Source organism: Akebia trifoliata, chromosome 4 (genome assembly GCF_017979445.1).
Source record: "Akebia trifoliata isolate Shusen 1 chromosome 4, ASM1797944v1, whole genome shotgun sequence".
NCBI lineage: Eukaryota > Viridiplantae > Streptophyta > Magnoliopsida > Ranunculales > Lardizabalaceae > Akebia > Akebia trifoliata.
The window spans coordinates 39,537,964-39,555,008 of NC_141378.1; the positions used below are offsets into that span (position 1 = coordinate 39,537,964).

The window sequence follows — 17,045 nt, forward strand, 5'->3', positions numbered from 1 at the left end:
ACTTTTATGTCAAGAAGTGCAACATGAGGTTCCAACTTGAGGTCACTCCAACACGACTCATACTAAAATCAATAATTATAAGGTGATTTAGATATACCACCTTATATTTTGCTGAATATTAGAGATATCCCCTTTGTTTTAAAATTGATGACATGCATCTCTTGACCTTAGTTTTTTAAATAGACTAAGGGGAAAATACTCAAATGCCCTCATCTTTAATCTTTAGCCAAAAATTCAGATTTTTCTTGTCCAAATCAATCATCTTCAACCTCTTTTGGATACAAATTTTAATCCTCACCATCTATTTTAAAAATGAACCAATTAAAAATGAAGTGTACTTTTGTCTTTTAATATAAAAAATATTTTAGTGTAGTTACATGTTTTATCTCAAATGTATGAATACCAGTGTTTTTTTTTTTTTTTAATTTGGTATTCAAACGGTGTGCAGAGGGGTAATCTTGTCATTACAAATGATTTTCAAAGGGAGAACATGTAAAAATGTTCAGAAGTAAGGTTTAGAGCATTGTTTTACCTTTAAGGGATATGTGTAAATAGTAGGGTTTTGGTTTTGCACAGTAGGGTGTCAATGGTTACCCATTGAAAATCCCAGGTCTTGGAAGTGATTGATATTTTCCTTGTAAATGTCCTCCTCCGCAGTAAGGTAATCTCCTTGTCTAGATTGAATGCTTGTACCTCTATTTCTAGCTCCCGTCTTTGATGGTTTGGTGGAAAATTTGGTGTTGCTGTCACCGACGTATGCTTGTACCTCTATTTCTAGCTCCCCGTCTTTGATGGTTTGGTGGAAAATTTGGTGTTGCTGTCACCGACGTTTAATCAATTGATCCTGCCTACCCAGCTCAAGGTTAAAGGGGGGGGGGGGGGGGGGGGGGGGGAGGTCTTGGATGTTGTTTAGAGAGATTTGTACAAGATAACATTGAAATCTCCCATTGAGATCCAAGGAGTTAGAGTTCTAATGTCCCTCCAGAGAGTCCTTCTTTCTACTACTTAGTTGGACCCATATATAGCAGTAACCCAAGAAGGCTGGCCCTCAAAAGGACTGACATAAGCATGAATCAGTTGGTTGTGGATGTATATGATTCTGACCACAACAACTGTGGGGGTTTTGTGGAAGAGGATGAAGATGAGGGCAGTTGGGGTTATTTTATTAGTCTATTAAAGTAGATCAAGGTCAAGTAATGTCATTCTTTGAGAATCATAGGCAGTGTTTTAAAGTACCTAAGGTGATTTGGGTTATTGAGGTGAGCAAAATAACTATAGATTCGAAAAAAAATATAAAACAAATAAACAACCTTCAAGCATCAAATAAACATTAAACAATAAAAATGTAGAGAAGTAGGAATGTAATATCGTAGCAAAATAGCTATATATCATCACTCATTGAATATCAAACATTAATAAACAACAACACTAGGTCTAAGAATGAAGTTTTAGACCCTATTATAAACTAGAGAAGAATTAAAACAATTAAAGATTCACATTCTCTAGTCATTTCTATAAACCACCATCATAAATAAGTAGAATAAAACAAAAAACAAAAGAATCAAACACAAAATCAAGAAAGAAATATGAGATTAAAAATAAATAAATAAATTCAAGAATGTACTTAGAAAAATCACATACCTCAAAATCTTAGAAAGTCCTTGATATATTGGCTCTATTTGGCCACAATCTTTGTAAGAAAGTTGTAGGAACCTATAGATTCGAAATCAGATGAGTATTGGAGCCTATAGGAAGAAATTTTGGTGTATGGAGATTTTAGGATTTCAAAGAGTGATTTGAGAGATCTCTGAATAACCTATGATTATAATACAAAAAACACTTCAATTTAATAGACTTTAGTAAATAAAAGACATTGGGCAATTTTTCATGTCAAATCATATTGGTTTGTTCTGTTTTTCTTAATGAGTTCGTAGGAGAATTAGAGGCCCAACACCAAATAGCCAAAAATCTAGGGTGAATTTCTTGAGGTGGAAGCCATTACTAGCTACACATGGAAAAACTGAACTTCACCAGAGAATTTGTTGGATGAGAGGTCTATGTACCACAAATTATGAAATTTAGGCCCTACTTGGTACCATGCAAATGATTTGCAAATGCAAAAGCTTTGCACTGCAAAGGCTTTGCACTGCAAATGATTTGCAGCAATTTTTGGGCTGCAAACTATTTATTGAAATTTGTGAAGGATTTCAGAGGTTCATGAAAATAATTTGCATTGCAAAAAAAATTCCGAATGTAACCAAGCACCTGTAAATTAGATTCCAACAAATCATTTGCATTTGCAAATGATTTGCTTTGTACCAAGCAAGGCCTTAGGAATTTTGTCACCTGAAAAGTTGTTATCGGACAAGTCTTGAAAGCTTAAGGAGTAATTGTTTTCATGGAAAGTTGCAATGAACCAGAAAAGTTATTTTGTCCTAGCCAAAGGGTTATAAGATTGGTCGCATCCCCGATGGTCTACGGAAGTTGGCCAATAAAACTGTTATTTGAAATATCAAGCACTTCTAGGTTGGGTTGGAAAAGAAAGGGGGGGGGGGGGGGGGGGTTGAGAGAAATCTTCTCGAGATTCAAATCAAGCCACTGAGGGATTGTCCCTTCCAATTCATTATCACTTAGATTTAATGAATAAAGATCTTTCTGATTGGATGGCCAATTAGGAAAGTTTCCGATGATACCATAGGATCCCAAGTTTAAATTTTTCAATGAAAATTTGGGGTTGATGGTCAAGTTGCCACTAAAATTGAATTTGTTTCCCTCCAAGAGATAATTCCTCCAATCGTTCAATTTCAAACAACTCCACTGGAATCCCTCCTGTAAAAATAAGATTAGTTGTTAAATCCAGGATTAGTTTTCCAAGTTAGTAAATAGTTACTAAAATTTAATTTCACCTGATATTTTGTTGTTTTGGACTTCCACCAGTTAAGTCGTTAATTGAGGTCCAACGTAATAAGGTTGGACAAGTTGCTGATTTCAATTAGAATATTTGATGAAAGAGAAAGATTTCGAAGGGTCAAGTATTGCAGTTCCCTCAGATTCTGCCAAATAGATTTTGGAATTCCATCTGTTATAATAGTATCACTGAAGTCCAATTCAACGAGCTTCGACAATTTGCCAAATGACGTTGGGATTTCACCAATAAAGTCATTATAACTGACATCGAAACTCTGCATTGATTGAGGTTTAGGGATCTTTCCATATAGTTGGTTAGAGGACACATCCAACAATCGCAAGCTTAGATTTCCTCATAGCGAATTCAAAGCAAGTTTAAGGTAATTTAGATTTCTGAGACCAAATATTTGAGAAGGAATGGAGCCATTAAAGTTATTATGATTTCCAATTAGTATGGATTTGAATTGGAGGAGGGCTTGTTTATGATCTTCAGGGCAACATAGACTCAGACTCATGAAGAAGAAGAAGAAGAACAAGTAAGCAGAAGAGCAATGGAATTGTGGTCGTGATTTGGCCGTGGATTGATTGGTTTCTTTTGATATGGTTTGGGAAGAGAGGCTACAGCTTCCACACACGGACAGATACTCCTCACTACTCTTACTACATTGTGAGTGGTTTCCTCTAAATAATGAAAAACAGTTTTCTAGCTAACTTGGTAAGATTTTAACTCTTAGTGAGGGTCCTTAGGCTCAAATGGATTACCACATTGGCAATCCAACCTCACAGCTAGCTCTCTCTCTCTCTCTCTATATATATATATGGGAAATGTTCAGCACCCTAAGTTTTACCACACACTTTAACAAACGTTTTTAGTCCTACATGGGTTAGAAGTTTTGGAATGGGCTGATTTTTGGTGAGGATGATCTCTATGATTAGAAGATCATCCTCCCCAAAAATCAGCCCATTCCGAAATGTTTAGCCCCATTTTTACACGTTGAAAAATTGTGGACCGTCCATTTTTTGTAAACCATTTTTAATGGGGTTAGAAGTTTTGGAATGAGCTGATTTTTGGTGAGGATGATCTCCTCACCATAGAGATCATCCTCATAAAAAATCAGCCTATTCCAAAACTTCTAACTCATGTAAGACAAAACACGTTTGTTAAAGTGTGTGGTAAAGCTTAGGGTGCTGAACGGGACCCTATATGGGAAATGTTCAGCACCCTAAGTTTTACTACACACTTTAACAAACATTTTTAGTCCTACATGGGTTAGAAGTTTTGGAATGGGCTGATTTTTGGTGAGGATGATCTCTATGATTAGAAGATCATCCTCCCCAAAAATCAGCCCATTCCGAAATGTTTAGCCCCATGTTTACAAGTTGAAAAATCGTGGACCGTCCATTTTTTGTAAATCAATTTTGATGGGGTTAGAAGTTTTGGAATGAGCTGATTTTTGGTGAGGATGATCTCCTCACCATAGAGATCATCCTCACCAAAAATCAGCTCATTCCGAAACTTCTAACCCATGTAAGACAAAACGCGTTTGTTAAAGTGTGTGGTAAAACTTAGGGTGCCGAACGGGACCCTATATATATATATATATGGGTCAGGTTCAAGGGACATATGAGAAAACATATGTAAAAACAATGTAACATTAATAAATTTTCAAAATATGGGTTAGAAATTTTGGATTGAGCTGATTTTTTGTGAGGATGATCTCTATGATGGGAAGATCATTCAGAAAAAAAATCAGTCCAATCTGAAACTTCTAACCCCATTAAAAGTGATTTAGAATGTGGACCGTCGACTTTTTCCAATTTTTGTCAATAATTTGTAAATCACTTTTGATGGATTTAGAAGTTTCTGATTTAGCTGATTTTTTGTGAGGATGATCTTCTCATCATACTTGCCATCCTCGCAAAAAATCAGTTCAATCCAAAATCTCTAACCCATATTTTGAAAAATCATTGTTTTTTCATATGGCCCTTGAACCGCCCCTATATATATATATATATATATATATATAGGGAAATGTTCAGCACCCTAAGTTTTACCACACACTTTAACAAACGTTTTTTGTCCTACATGGGTTGGAAGTTTTGGAATGGGCTGATTTTTGGTGAGGATGATTTCTATGATTAGAAGATCATCCTCCCCAAAAATCAGCCCATTCCGAAATGTTTAGCCCCATGTTTACACGTTGAAAAATCGTGGACCGTCCATTTTTTGTAAATCAATTTTGATGGGGTTAGAAGTTTTGGAATGAACTGATTTTTTGTGAGGATGATCTCCTCACCATAGAGATCATCCTCACCAAAAATCAGCTCATTCCGAAACTTCTAACCCATGTAAGACAAAACGCATTTGTTAAAGTGTGTGGTAAAACTTAGGGTGCGGAACGGGACCCATATATATATATATATATATATATATATATATATATATATATATATATAGGGTCGCGTTCCTGCGACCCTCATTACGACCCCCTTTGCGACACACCGTTTTGTCTTATATGGGCAAAAATGTTTGGAATTGGCTGATTTTTTGTGAGGATGATCTCTATGGTGAGGAGATCATCCTGGAAAAAATTCATCCCATTCCAAAACTTCTAGACCGTCCGATTTTTGTTAAAAAATTACAGACCGTCCAATTTTTGTAAATCAATTTTGATGGGGTTATAAGTTTTGGAATGGGATGATTTTTTGCCAGGATGATCCCCTCATCACAGAGATCATCCTCACAAAAAATCAGCCCATTCCAAACATTTTTGCCCACATAAGACAAACGGTGAGTCGCAAAGGGGGTCGTAATGGGGGTCGTAATAACGCTGTCCATATATATATATATATATATATATATATATAGGGAAATGTTCAGCACCCTAAGTTTTACCACACACTTTGACAAACGTTTGTTGTCCTACATGGGTTAGAAGTTTTGGAATGGGCTGATTTTTGGTGAGGATGATCTCTATGATTAGAAGATCATCCTCGCCAAAAATCAGCCCATTCCAAAATGTTTAGCCCCATGTTTACACGTTGAAAAATCGTGGACCGTCCATTTTTTGTAAATTATTTTTGATGGGGTTAGAAGTTTTGGAATGAGCTGATTTTTGGTGAGGATGATCTCCTCACCATAGAGATCATCCTCACCAAAAATCAGCTCATTCCGAAACTTCTAACCCATGTACGACAAAACGCGTTTGTTAAAGTGTGTGGTAAAACTTAGGGTGCCGAACGGGACCCATATATATATATATATATATGGGAAATGTTCAGCACCCTAAGTTTTACCACACACTTTAACAAACGTTTTTTGTCCTACATGGGTTAGAAGTTTTGGAATGAGCTGATTTTTGGTGAGGATGATCTCTATGATTAGAAGATCATCCTCCCCAAAAATCAGCCCATTCCGAAATGTTTAGCCCCATGTTTACACGTTGAAAAATCGTGGACCGTCCATTTTTTGTAAATCATTTTTGATGGGGTTAGAAGTTTTGGAATGAGCTGATTTTTGGTGAGGATGATCTCCTCACCATAGAGATCATCCTCACCAAAAATCAGCTCATTCAAAACTTCTAACCCATGTAAGACAAAACGCGTTTGTTAAAGTGTGTGGTAAAACTAAGGGTGCCGAACGGGACCCATATATATATATATGGGTCCCGTTCGGCACCCTTAGTTTTACCACACACTTTAACAAACGCGTTTTGTCTTACATGGGTTAGAAGTTTTGAAATGAGCTGATTTTTGGTGAGGATGATCTCTATGGTGAGGAGATCATCCTCACCAAAAATCAGCTCATTCCAAAACTTCTAACCCCATCAAAAATGATTTACAAAAAATGGACGGTCCACGATTTTTCAACGTGTAAACATGGGGCTAAACATTTCGGAATGGGCTGATTTTTGGGGAGGATGATCTTCTAATCATAGAGATCATCCTCACCAAAAATCAGCCCAATCCAAAACTTCTAACTCATGTAGGACAAAAAACGTTTGTTAAAGTGTGTGGTAAAACTTAGGGTGCTGAACATTTCCCTATATATATATATATATGGGTGGCGTTCAAGGGCCAACTTTTTAGCAAACTTTTTGGCAAAACATTTTTCAAACATAGGTTAGAGGTTTTGGAATGGGCTGATTTTTGGTGAGGATGATCTCTATGGTGAGGAGATCATCCTCACCAAAAATCAGCCCATTCCAAAACTTCTAACCCATGTTTACAAGCTGAAAAATCGTGGACCGTCCATTTTTTGTAAACTGTTTTTGATGGGGTTAGAAGTTTTAGAATGGGCTCTATCTCCATTTCAGACAAAGTCGAATTTCTTTATAGTTGATCCAGACACTCCTCCATCACTAACTTCCCTTTGAATTTCTTTATAGAAATCTCTATGTTCTTGGATTCTCTGCTAATCGACGATCGAAAAGCTTGAATTTCACATCATTTGAGATCAGGTATGGTAAATTCATGACGATTTGTATGGAAAAATTGAATTTCACATCTAATCCTCAAGATATGTTCAAAATCTCTTTTTTCCTATTTGATTCATGTCTTCTAGGGTTTGTATCGTATAAATCGGATTGAGTTTCATTGAATTTTAGTAGAAAAATAGTTGAAATTTAGGTTTTGTAGGATTTTCTTATTTCAGATCTCAGTTTTGTATGATTCACGTTTTAGATTAGTTAAAAACATTATTAAAAAAAATTATGCCAAATTAGAGACTTAGAAAACGGATTGCCACAAAACTCAAAAATTTGGATCCTGTATATATTGTCACAATGGCCCAAATGATACCTCAATCATTCAGGTTTAAAATACAATAAAAGAATTTACTAATGAAAGACTTCGAAAATGGAAGGGCACAAAATTCTACATTTATCCATAATAAAAAAGTATCTTTTTGATATTTTAGAGTTCTTTGAATTTTGTGCTCTAAGATATATCCTTATCATTAGATTTTGTGTTTCAACAGTCAGGATTATGTGATTCTTAGAGTTTTTTTTTTCTTGTGTCCATGGATCCCAAATCATCTCTCATTTTGGGGTTGCAAATAGCAGCTCTCATTTTTTATCCTACACTTGTGGGGAGTGGGGGTAGCTCAAGGTTGTAGGTGCTTTAGTTTTTAGTCTCATATCGGAAACCTATAAGAAAGGTGAAGAAAGTTCTGATGTATAAAAAAAGTATTGAAGAGAAGGTTTAAAACATACTTACATAGACAAAGTCAATGGATGATCAAGAAGGTCCATGGCCTACGTTAGCGACCTCCATTGCACTTTGGAGGGGTGCTCTAGAACTAATATTTCACCTATTCGTTTGAAATATGAAGTCTTATATGTACTAATGCATTCAGGATCAGTATTTCTTGACATCAACAACGTTTATCAATGATGTTTACTCTTTGAATGGATACTTTCTTTATTAACATGACATCCCACAAACCTGGGTAGTTTGCTTCTGAGGGAGTGAGTGCTGATTTTTTTTGTTTTGTATTGAAATGAAAATCTAGAGTTTTATTTGTTTGTTATCTTAATTTTGTATTATAATTTTTTTCTACAATTTTGGTGTGATTTTTAAGTTTGATACTGTGATAGTTTGTGGAGTTATTTATGTTGATAGGTTGCATATGTTCTTATATATTGGTATCCTATACTTTGATATTTATCTTGCAGATTTTAATTTACATAGTAGTAGTTGGCGTTTAAATTTTTTTATATTGTATATATATACATGATACCTATTAAGATTTTGAGGAGTTTGTGCTAGAAACAATGCTTTGGCAAAGTCATTTTGTAGTTATTTTAATTCAAATAAAAGAGAATTGTTAATAATTTTTTCTCCATTTTTTTTACATACTCGATATGACCGTCCATAAGATATATTGGACTATATCTTAAAAGAGAATTGTCAACACTCGATTACTAAGATAATAAGATATATTGCACTATATAGTGCTTGATGTTTAGACATAAAACATCAATTCGTACATACGAAGGTGTGATACTGGGTATGTTTTTTGGAGAAGTTATGAGCAACTAAGAAATTAGAAATGCTGTCAGGTTTTTGGATCTTGGTGCTGGTGCTGGCTGGGAGTTACTCCAGGTGAGCCCATAACCCGCAATTTATAATTATTAATATTTCTCCCATGCTACAACTCGTTACCTATTTATAGGACAACTCTACTACCCATCTACTTGACCATACAGTTCAATGCCCTACAATGCTGAAACAGTTTATTATGGTTTAGTTCTTTAATGTTAATTGTTCTCTTGGACCAGGCAATGCTGAATGCTGACTTCCGTAAACGGCCAATTGCAGAAGCTGTATTGAATCATCGATTCATGATTGGTACTGTTCTATGAATGTCTCGGGCTGAAATCTAAAAATTTAAGATAATTTTTCTTCTGCTTACCACATATAATTCAGTAAAAAAGGTTTATGCTTCGTTTGCCCGTAGAATGAAGTTCTTATATTGTCATTCTTAAGTGTAAAGGGTCCATCTGTCTCCCCTTTAGTAAATAGAAGTTTAGTCTATAAAGCTTCACTCAATATACTTTGTCTTTGATTCTATTTATTCTAAAACCTTTGGACTCCAAAACATCTCTCCAGAGTTCTATTGTTATGTTGACTCCTTTCATATTATCATCTCTTACCCTAAAGTGAGATTCTATTGGTACACCAACTTTTACTTTAACACACCAATAAACTTTTACTTGGTGTGTTATAAGTAAAAGTTGGTGTGCTAATATAAGCTCTCTTAGAGAAGTTAGGCATACACTTAAAGGAGATACCTGTTGTAAATAAATTATAATTGAAAATTTATTAGTCAACTTATGATTTGTTCAAAGTGGCAATTTAAATTGATACATTTGGTAGGCAGTGAGTCATATTCTAGAGGTAGCATTTTATGGAGAGAAGGTCATTCCCTGCCATTTGAAGCCAGTGGAAAGGCAATCTAGGATCTTCAAAGACAAAGTGACTCGTGAAGGCATATAAGAAAGTCAAAATTTTCATGATGCCCTAAGGGGTGATTACTTTTTTTTGCTTTCAAATCAATACCACATCACGCATGCGTGCACACACAAATGCCTGATTATCTGCCACCTTCATATTAGCTTAGATTCGTATCCAAAGGGGAACATGCTTGCCACTGCCCAGGTTTTACATTTCTATCTAGTTGTTTTTGTCTATTTGTTTATTATTATTATTATTATTTCGAGTCTTTTGAATGAAACTTAATTTCTTATATAGTACATCAGACATTTTGAATTGTCATGATAATATGACTCCCCCACGTGGCATACTAAAAAAAGACTCTCCTGACGTGGCATGTGCACACATCAGGAGAGTATTTTGAGTATGCCACATGTGGAAGTCAGAAAATCATTACTCTTTTGAATTACATCTGCCTCTACATCTTATGTGAATGTGAGCAACAAGTATTGTTCAAAGCTTCCTTTCATCTTGCTTTGTAGGGTTTAGAATCTCTTTTGCGGTAATGAAGAATTTTTTCCCCTTTTTTTGTCTGCAGAAAGCTCAAATTTTTTACAACATTTCCTGGGCACAAGGCAGTTGTCAATTGCACCCAACCCAATGGGTTCCAAGCGCCAATGATTCATTCAAAAGGTACAATTATGCCTCATTCAAAGGCAGTTGTAGTAGTTTGGTTCACTTTAGTTTTTTTCCGAGAGTCGCGATCCAGAATTGTGTTCTGTTCTTACAGCAACATACGGTGTCTACGTGGCACCTGTTTCAATTGGAGACTAAACACATTCAGTTGTGTGCCATGTAGAAAACGGCTTGTTCAGGGACCGTGTTTTAAACTCCAACAAAAACATGACGCATAGACACACCTTTCCTATTCTATAGGGATTGGACATCTTACATGATCCTGATTCTTTTTCTAAAGCATCAAGTTTAGAAAATTAGAATCGACAAGAATCAAAACTGGTAAAATATGATGATTCCAGTTCTAGATGTCCTTGTTTTGGGTTGTTGTTTGTATTACAAAATTGAACCTTGGAAACTGTTTGGGGTACAATAGCCCCAAAGACTATTATTTGGGACCGATTTCATGATATAATGTGTGGGTGTTTGGGGGCTGATTAGGTCTGTTTTCATGTGTATATTTTGCATTAGTCCTATGTAATATTAACTTCTCTGCTTTAATTTATTTATGAATATTTGCAATTTCAGATAAAGAAAAGAAGATGCACTAGAAAAGGTTTGCAAAGCAAAGTAGTGAGTGATAATGAGGTCATAAAGATGCTTCTTAGAATCTATTATAGCTTTCTAAAGGAGATGAGAAGAAAGGTGACATTAAACTGTCTACAAATATGATTGGAAGTCCAATTGCTTAAACATAGTCTTGAACAGGTTGGTGCCTTAAATTGTTGTTGAGTTTGCTTAAATATGACATAATTGTGTTCTCAAAGCTTTCCTACATTCTGTTTTTTTTTTCCTCTAAACTACAGGGTTTTGGTGCTTCACATTCTCTGTCTGTGTGAATTTATTTTTCCTCTAAAATAATTATTATGTAGTGCTAGTGAATCTGTTTTATCTTTCAAGGTACAGCTCGGCAATTCACCCATGTACAAGTTAGATAGAAAATTGGGTAAAGGAGGTTTTGGGCAAGTTTACGTTGCAAGAAGGGTTGCGAGTGGTACAGGGTATACAGGACCTAATGCCATTGAGGTATTACAGAATTTCTTTTGTTTTTTGTTCTGATGCAAGTTGTGTTACCCAATGTATAACTTACTTTGACATTGATCTTGTCACTACCTATGATATCACATCTCCCCTCATAGGTTGCTTTGAAGTTTGAGTATCGAAATAGTAAAGGGGGCAGTAATGGTCCTCCCTATGAGTGGCAAGTTAAAAGGTGAGGCAATTTTTTTCCTTTCCAAAAGTCATTTTAACTTTGTGTTTTTTCTTTCTTTCTATGTTGCCTAAGTGATGCCATTAATTCTTGAAATTCTTTTTTTTTTTTCGCTTCATCAAGTACTCTTAATGGTTGTTATGGACTTCCCTTAGTCTACCACAAAGGCCGCCAAGGAGAATATTATATTCTTGTAAGTTCTACTCTTAATACGTTGAATATTTTCTAATATTTACTCCAACGCAATTGTATTTCTTTATGTTGTGTGCGCTTATTATATTGTTTGCTGTCAAATTAATTTCCAGGTCATGGATATGCTTGGTCCAAGTCAATGGGATCTCTGGAACTCTAAGAACCAGATGTATGGAAGTTTTTTGTTTCCTCTGATTTATAACTTTGGCTATTTATTTGTGATTTCTGATTCCTTGTGGTCTTTTAACAGGCTATCAAAAGAGATGGTTGCTTGTATAGCAGTGGAGGCAATATCAATACTGGAGAAGCTTCACTTGGGAGGGTTTTTTCCTAACTTCGAATTTTGTTCTGTTTATGATTATATTCTTGAGAATTCAAATGTGCCATTTTTCTTTTTCTTTTATTTTTTCTATGCATAGTTATTTAGTGCGGAATTCTTTCACAATTATTTTAGTATTACAAATTTCGCTTTTTCTGATACAATTACTTCTCTTTTTATGATTAGAAAGGTTCATTTGAGTATGCGGAATTCTTTCACAATTTTTTCTGATGTTCAATATGTTTTTTTCTGATGTTCAATATGTTTTCGGTTATAGTATTCACGAGTAGAATTATTTGTCTTGGTAGAAAAACTTCCAGATTATAATTTTCTTTCAATTTTAAAGAGTTACAAACCAACAATACCATTTGTACAACAAAAGGGGGGTTTTGCAAAAGAGTCCGCCTAGTCTTTACTAAGGAGACAATGTGATTATTGAGTCGCTCCTTACAAGAGTTGTAAGATGACAGTTTGAGGATTTTATGGATGACTACAGAATATGCATATTTGTGTGTGCGTGTGTGTGTAAATTTTTTGATTCTAGCATATGGTGACTCTTTTATGCAAGCATATATAATACAATTCCTCCATCCTGATTTTGTAGAGATAAATACAATTTTCTTGGAATTGTTGGCTCTTCTTCTATGAAATTATTAACAAGTGACTGTTACTAAAATTTTGAAATTACCTTGGGTTATATATCTTGCAGTATGATCTAAGTACTGCCCATTCAATACTGTTCTGATGGATCATGGTGACCCTTCAAATACTGGTAGGTGTGTGTTTCAACCTCTTAACATATTTTTATTAGATAACATAAAGCAAATAATCTTTGTGTTCATATACACTTCTTGTTTAAGTTGTACTGTTTTTTTTTTTTCTAACTGAATGGCAGTATTGACGGCGCCATCTGAGAAGCCTGGTGTTGCATTGCATGATTTTGTCATTTTCCCACCTCGATGGTTGGTTGTTGAGCATACATTTTGCCCTCCATATTACCATCGCAATTGTATGAGTGAATTTACAGGTCTAATTTACAGCAGATACGAGGTAAAAAAAAAAAAAAACTACAGTTCATGAGTTCTGTATATAATTTTATTATTAAGCTTGTTGTTTATGAAAGAAGATGACTCACTCATTAGTTTGCGAAGATGGATATAATCCCTCATTTTTGCCTCATTGGTTCCTGCCATCCAATCTTTGTTGTAATTTTAAATGGCCAGGAAAAAAATATAGTGATGACTCCCATGGTTTTAAAACTCGCTTTGATGTCTCGTCTCGTCCATGAACGAGATCAAGTCATCTCAGATGAGTTTTTTGATAAGTTTGAGTCGTCTCATTCAACAATGAGAAAAAATGAACTGTGGTTTTAAATCTCGTCTGATATGCTTGACATGTCTATCCGGATGAGTCATCTCAATCTCGGACGAGATTTAAAACCATAGAATCTCATCTTATATCTAATACAAACATTAGGAGAATTGCGATCCAGAGCGGTGTCCCATTTCTATAACGACATATAGTGTCTACAAGTCACATTTTGGTTGGATGGGGGTGCGTGCAATGTTGAAAACAACATGTTTTAGGAGTCCGATGTGTTCCAAACTCTTACTAAAGGGTCTTGTTAACTAGGGCATACGTTGAAGTGCAACAAATACACCTGAGAAATTGAATTTTGTATAAAAATGCTCACACAAAAAAAAAAAAAAAAAAAAAACTTTCTTACCAAAATGCCCTCGGATGCTTATTCCCAAAGTGTATTTATTACACTTTAACATTAACAAAACCCTTATGGGTCTTGTTAACATGTGCCCTTGGGGCATACGTTAAGATGGATGAAATACACCTTGGAAATAAGCACTTAAGGGTATCTTTTTTAGAGGAAAAAATATGTTTTGGGGGTATTTTTGTAAGGAAAATAATTTTTAAAGATGTATTTAGTATATGTTGATGTGAAATTACTCCATCCATGAGAACATTTACTCAGTTGTGTTATGTCCTTGAGATTTGTTCTAACAATAATACTCTTGTGTATCATTTGATGTTAATATCTCCCTTTGACTCTACTTGGGTAGTTTTAAGAGTGGAATTCAAAAGTCCGAGCTTAAATGGTGAGGAGGAATTTGATTCTTTGTGGAAGGCAAATATTTTTATACAGAGCTCATCTTGTCATATTATAAAAATACAAATGATTTGTAAAGGAAGAAGATGAACTGAGGTCCGTTTGTTTTGGTTGGATTCTTTGGGTTGCTAATATCTAATGAACACAATGACGTTAAAAGTGTATGGGAACTGTAGATGCTTTTTCTCGAGATATGAGTGAAAAGCATCTATGGTTCCCAACCATTTTCATGTCTGGGTGTGCGATGTGAGGTCCAAGCTTGAGGTTACTCCAGCACGACTCATGTTTTAATGATGAAAGAGATAAATAAATAATAAACATGAAATATTTCATATAATTAGTCATTGAGCTATGTCTTAACTCTTAAGCAGTGAGCACAATAAAAAATTAAAATCAAACATCCTCAACCTTCCTGAACCAAGAACTGAACTGAATCGGTTCAACCGTTTATTAACCCAAAATCGAATTGCAACTTGTTTCAAACCAAACTAGTCTATCAATTCGATTTGGTTCTCGGTTTGAACTAGATTAAGTTTCACCCTTAGGATTGGGCGAGTTGTTGCTCCCACTGCCTATCTCTTTCTCCAATGTACAAGTAAAAAAACTTGGCACTTCTCTTTTTAGGTCGTTTTCTTCATACAACATAACAAATATACCAGAAATAGTGGAAGCAAACAAGTCCCAGATTTGGAGCTATTTCAATCTCATTTCTTACCTGCAGTTTTCATTGCAATTTTGACGGAATATTATCAGATTCATCCATAAATTCAAGGCAACCATTGATAATCCCCAATAGAGATCACGTTAAAAATTGGAGGATTTTCCACGGTAAACATTGTGGTATGCTTGTGTTTGGTTCAAATGTACTTTTATTCAGCATTTTATTTATAGGTATGTATTTCCATTGGTTTGCACATAGATGGAAATGCGAGTAAAATTTCCCAACACTATCCGATGGGTACTCACAGGTACTAAAAACTGATTTATTTTGTCATTTCGGTTTATCTACATTTTTAGAATTAATACATATTCCATAAAGATCTCCAATTTTCCATATAAGTTATCTAATGGAGCTTAAAATGGATCATCTCTTCTAAAATTTATTATTTGCAAAGAAGATGCATTTAAATTTTGGAAAACCATTAACTCTTATCTTTTGTAGAACACATTATAATTAAGTTGATACTTTTGTAGATAATATATTAATTTTGAAAGGAAAAACATTTTTCAGTGATTAAATATATATATATATTTTTTGATAGGCAAAGCAATTTTTATTAAAACGAAAAGAACAGTGGATAAGATGTTCACCGAACAAAACAAAAAGAAAAAATTTGAAAGAAAAAAAGAAAAGAAAAGAAAGAGAAAATCATAGTAAACCAACACCCTCAATCATTACAAAGAGCTCCCATCTGAGTAAAAGATCTTCAAAAGAACTCCCTCCAAACTTGCAAAACTATAGAATGATCATCATCACAAAAAATCAGTCCATTCCGAAAATTCTAACACCTATTTTGAAAAATATTTGGTTCTCTTTAGGTCTTCTGAATACTTTCCATATATATATATATATAGATATTAAAAACACAATTGAGTTGCTACAATTTTGTGTTTTGAGTTGGGATAAACATCCCCTCAACTATAGTTTTGTGGTGGACAAATGTTTGATCGACCTACATGATCGATTGTAAAGCTTGCTATAAAGATGCAAAGATAGAGATTTAAGAGATGAACTTTGGTAAGTCGAATTCGTTCCACAGGGACAGTTTGGATTCAAAATCTCATTCGGATAAAAAGGCCAAAACAGAATTAACAACATATTTTTCTTAAAAACAAAATTGATTTGTTGCACAAATGAAATGAAAATTACTTACAATTGAAATTAAAAACAAAAAAGAAAGATTGAAAATCTAAGAGAGAGAGATTAGAGAAGTTAATCAAACATTTGCAATTAATCCATAATGTAGATAAATTCGGAATATAACTCAATCCATGGAGCAAGTCATTGCTCATGGATCGGACGGTGGAACAATTAAATTCTTAAGAGTAATCAAAGGATATTCATGAAAACACTAGTATGATTGAGATTGCCCAACTCATCTTCTGATTTTTCACATAGCATAGTTATTCTTGAACTTATCTAAGTAATGGCTATCTAAGTTGGATCAGAATTATAAGTTGGATTACCTTAATCAGAATAGAATTTTCAGAATTAAAACATGTAAGCAAAGCAAGAATTTAAATCTACACTAGAGGGATTAATTTGCTATGGCTTCCTTAACTTCTCTAATGAGAATTTAGCCAATCATTGCAAGCATTGTAATTGCAGAAAAATAATAAAAGAGAAAAGAGAGAATAGGTGAAGAAGATGAAGATGATGATCAATCCGAAATTCTTCTTTTATAGCTCTCCCAACAATTACACAAACAATGAATGGTTCCTCTTGATGTTCTCACTACACTCAAGATCTCACCCAAAGGAAAAATTACAGAGAATTAAAAGAAGAAAAATAAAAAATTTTGGAAGAAGAGAAGAGGAGAAGAGCCCCTTCCTTTGAAATCAACCTCCAAATTTATAATGTTCGTATTCGGGTAATCGGAGTGATTTGGCGGATAATTCGATTC

At 34.5% G+C, this 17,045-nt stretch overlaps 1 protein-coding gene across 12 annotated transcripts; it reads left to right on the forward strand.

The window, feature by feature from the left end:
• Positions 1 to 538: 538 nt before the first annotated feature.
• Positions 539 to 13,846, forward strand: LOC147404932 (casein kinase 1-like protein HD16). 12 transcript variants are annotated; one of them, XM_086441044.1, is made up of 12 exons: positions 7,213 to 7,367; positions 8,970 to 9,012; positions 9,189 to 9,258; positions 10,442 to 10,536; positions 11,107 to 11,286; positions 11,385 to 11,604; positions 11,718 to 11,791; positions 11,912 to 11,981; positions 12,094 to 12,149; positions 12,231 to 12,302; positions 13,009 to 13,071; positions 13,195 to 13,761. In XM_086441044.1, the coding sequence occupies exons 6-11, from the start codon at positions 11,500 to 11,502 to the stop codon at positions 13,016 to 13,018; spliced, it is 387 nt and encodes a 128-aa protein (XP_086297170.1). In that variant the 5' UTR covers positions 7,213 to 7,367; positions 8,970 to 9,012; positions 9,189 to 9,258; positions 10,442 to 10,536; positions 11,107 to 11,286; positions 11,385 to 11,499; the 3' UTR covers positions 13,019 to 13,071; positions 13,195 to 13,761. The 12 variants fall into 12 exon arrangements, with proteins under 12 accessions (XP_086297172.1, XP_086297170.1, XP_086297167.1 ...); XM_086441041.1 differs by having other exon boundaries at positions 11,479 to 11,604; positions 13,009 to 13,075; XM_086441043.1 differs by having other exon boundaries at positions 11,485 to 11,604.
• The last annotated feature ends 3,199 nt before the right edge of the window (positions 13,847 to 17,045 follow it).

What these genes read in the sequence shown, in the direction of transcription:
- LOC147404932 (XM_086441046.1), top strand. Translation starts at nt 11,500, where the DNA reads ATGTACAAGTTAGATAGAAAATTGGGTAAAGGAGGTTTTGGGCAAGTT. An exon ending in CAGGACCTAATGCCATTGAG is followed by an intron (nt 11,605 to 11,717) that starts GTATTACAGAAT and finishes CTCCCCTCATAG; the next exon opens with GTTGCTTTGAAGTTTGAGTA. An exon ending in TGGAACTCTAAGAACCAGAT is followed by an intron (nt 12,150 to 12,230) that starts GTATGGAAGTTT and finishes GTCTTTTAACAG; the next exon opens with GCTATCAAAAGAGATGGTTG.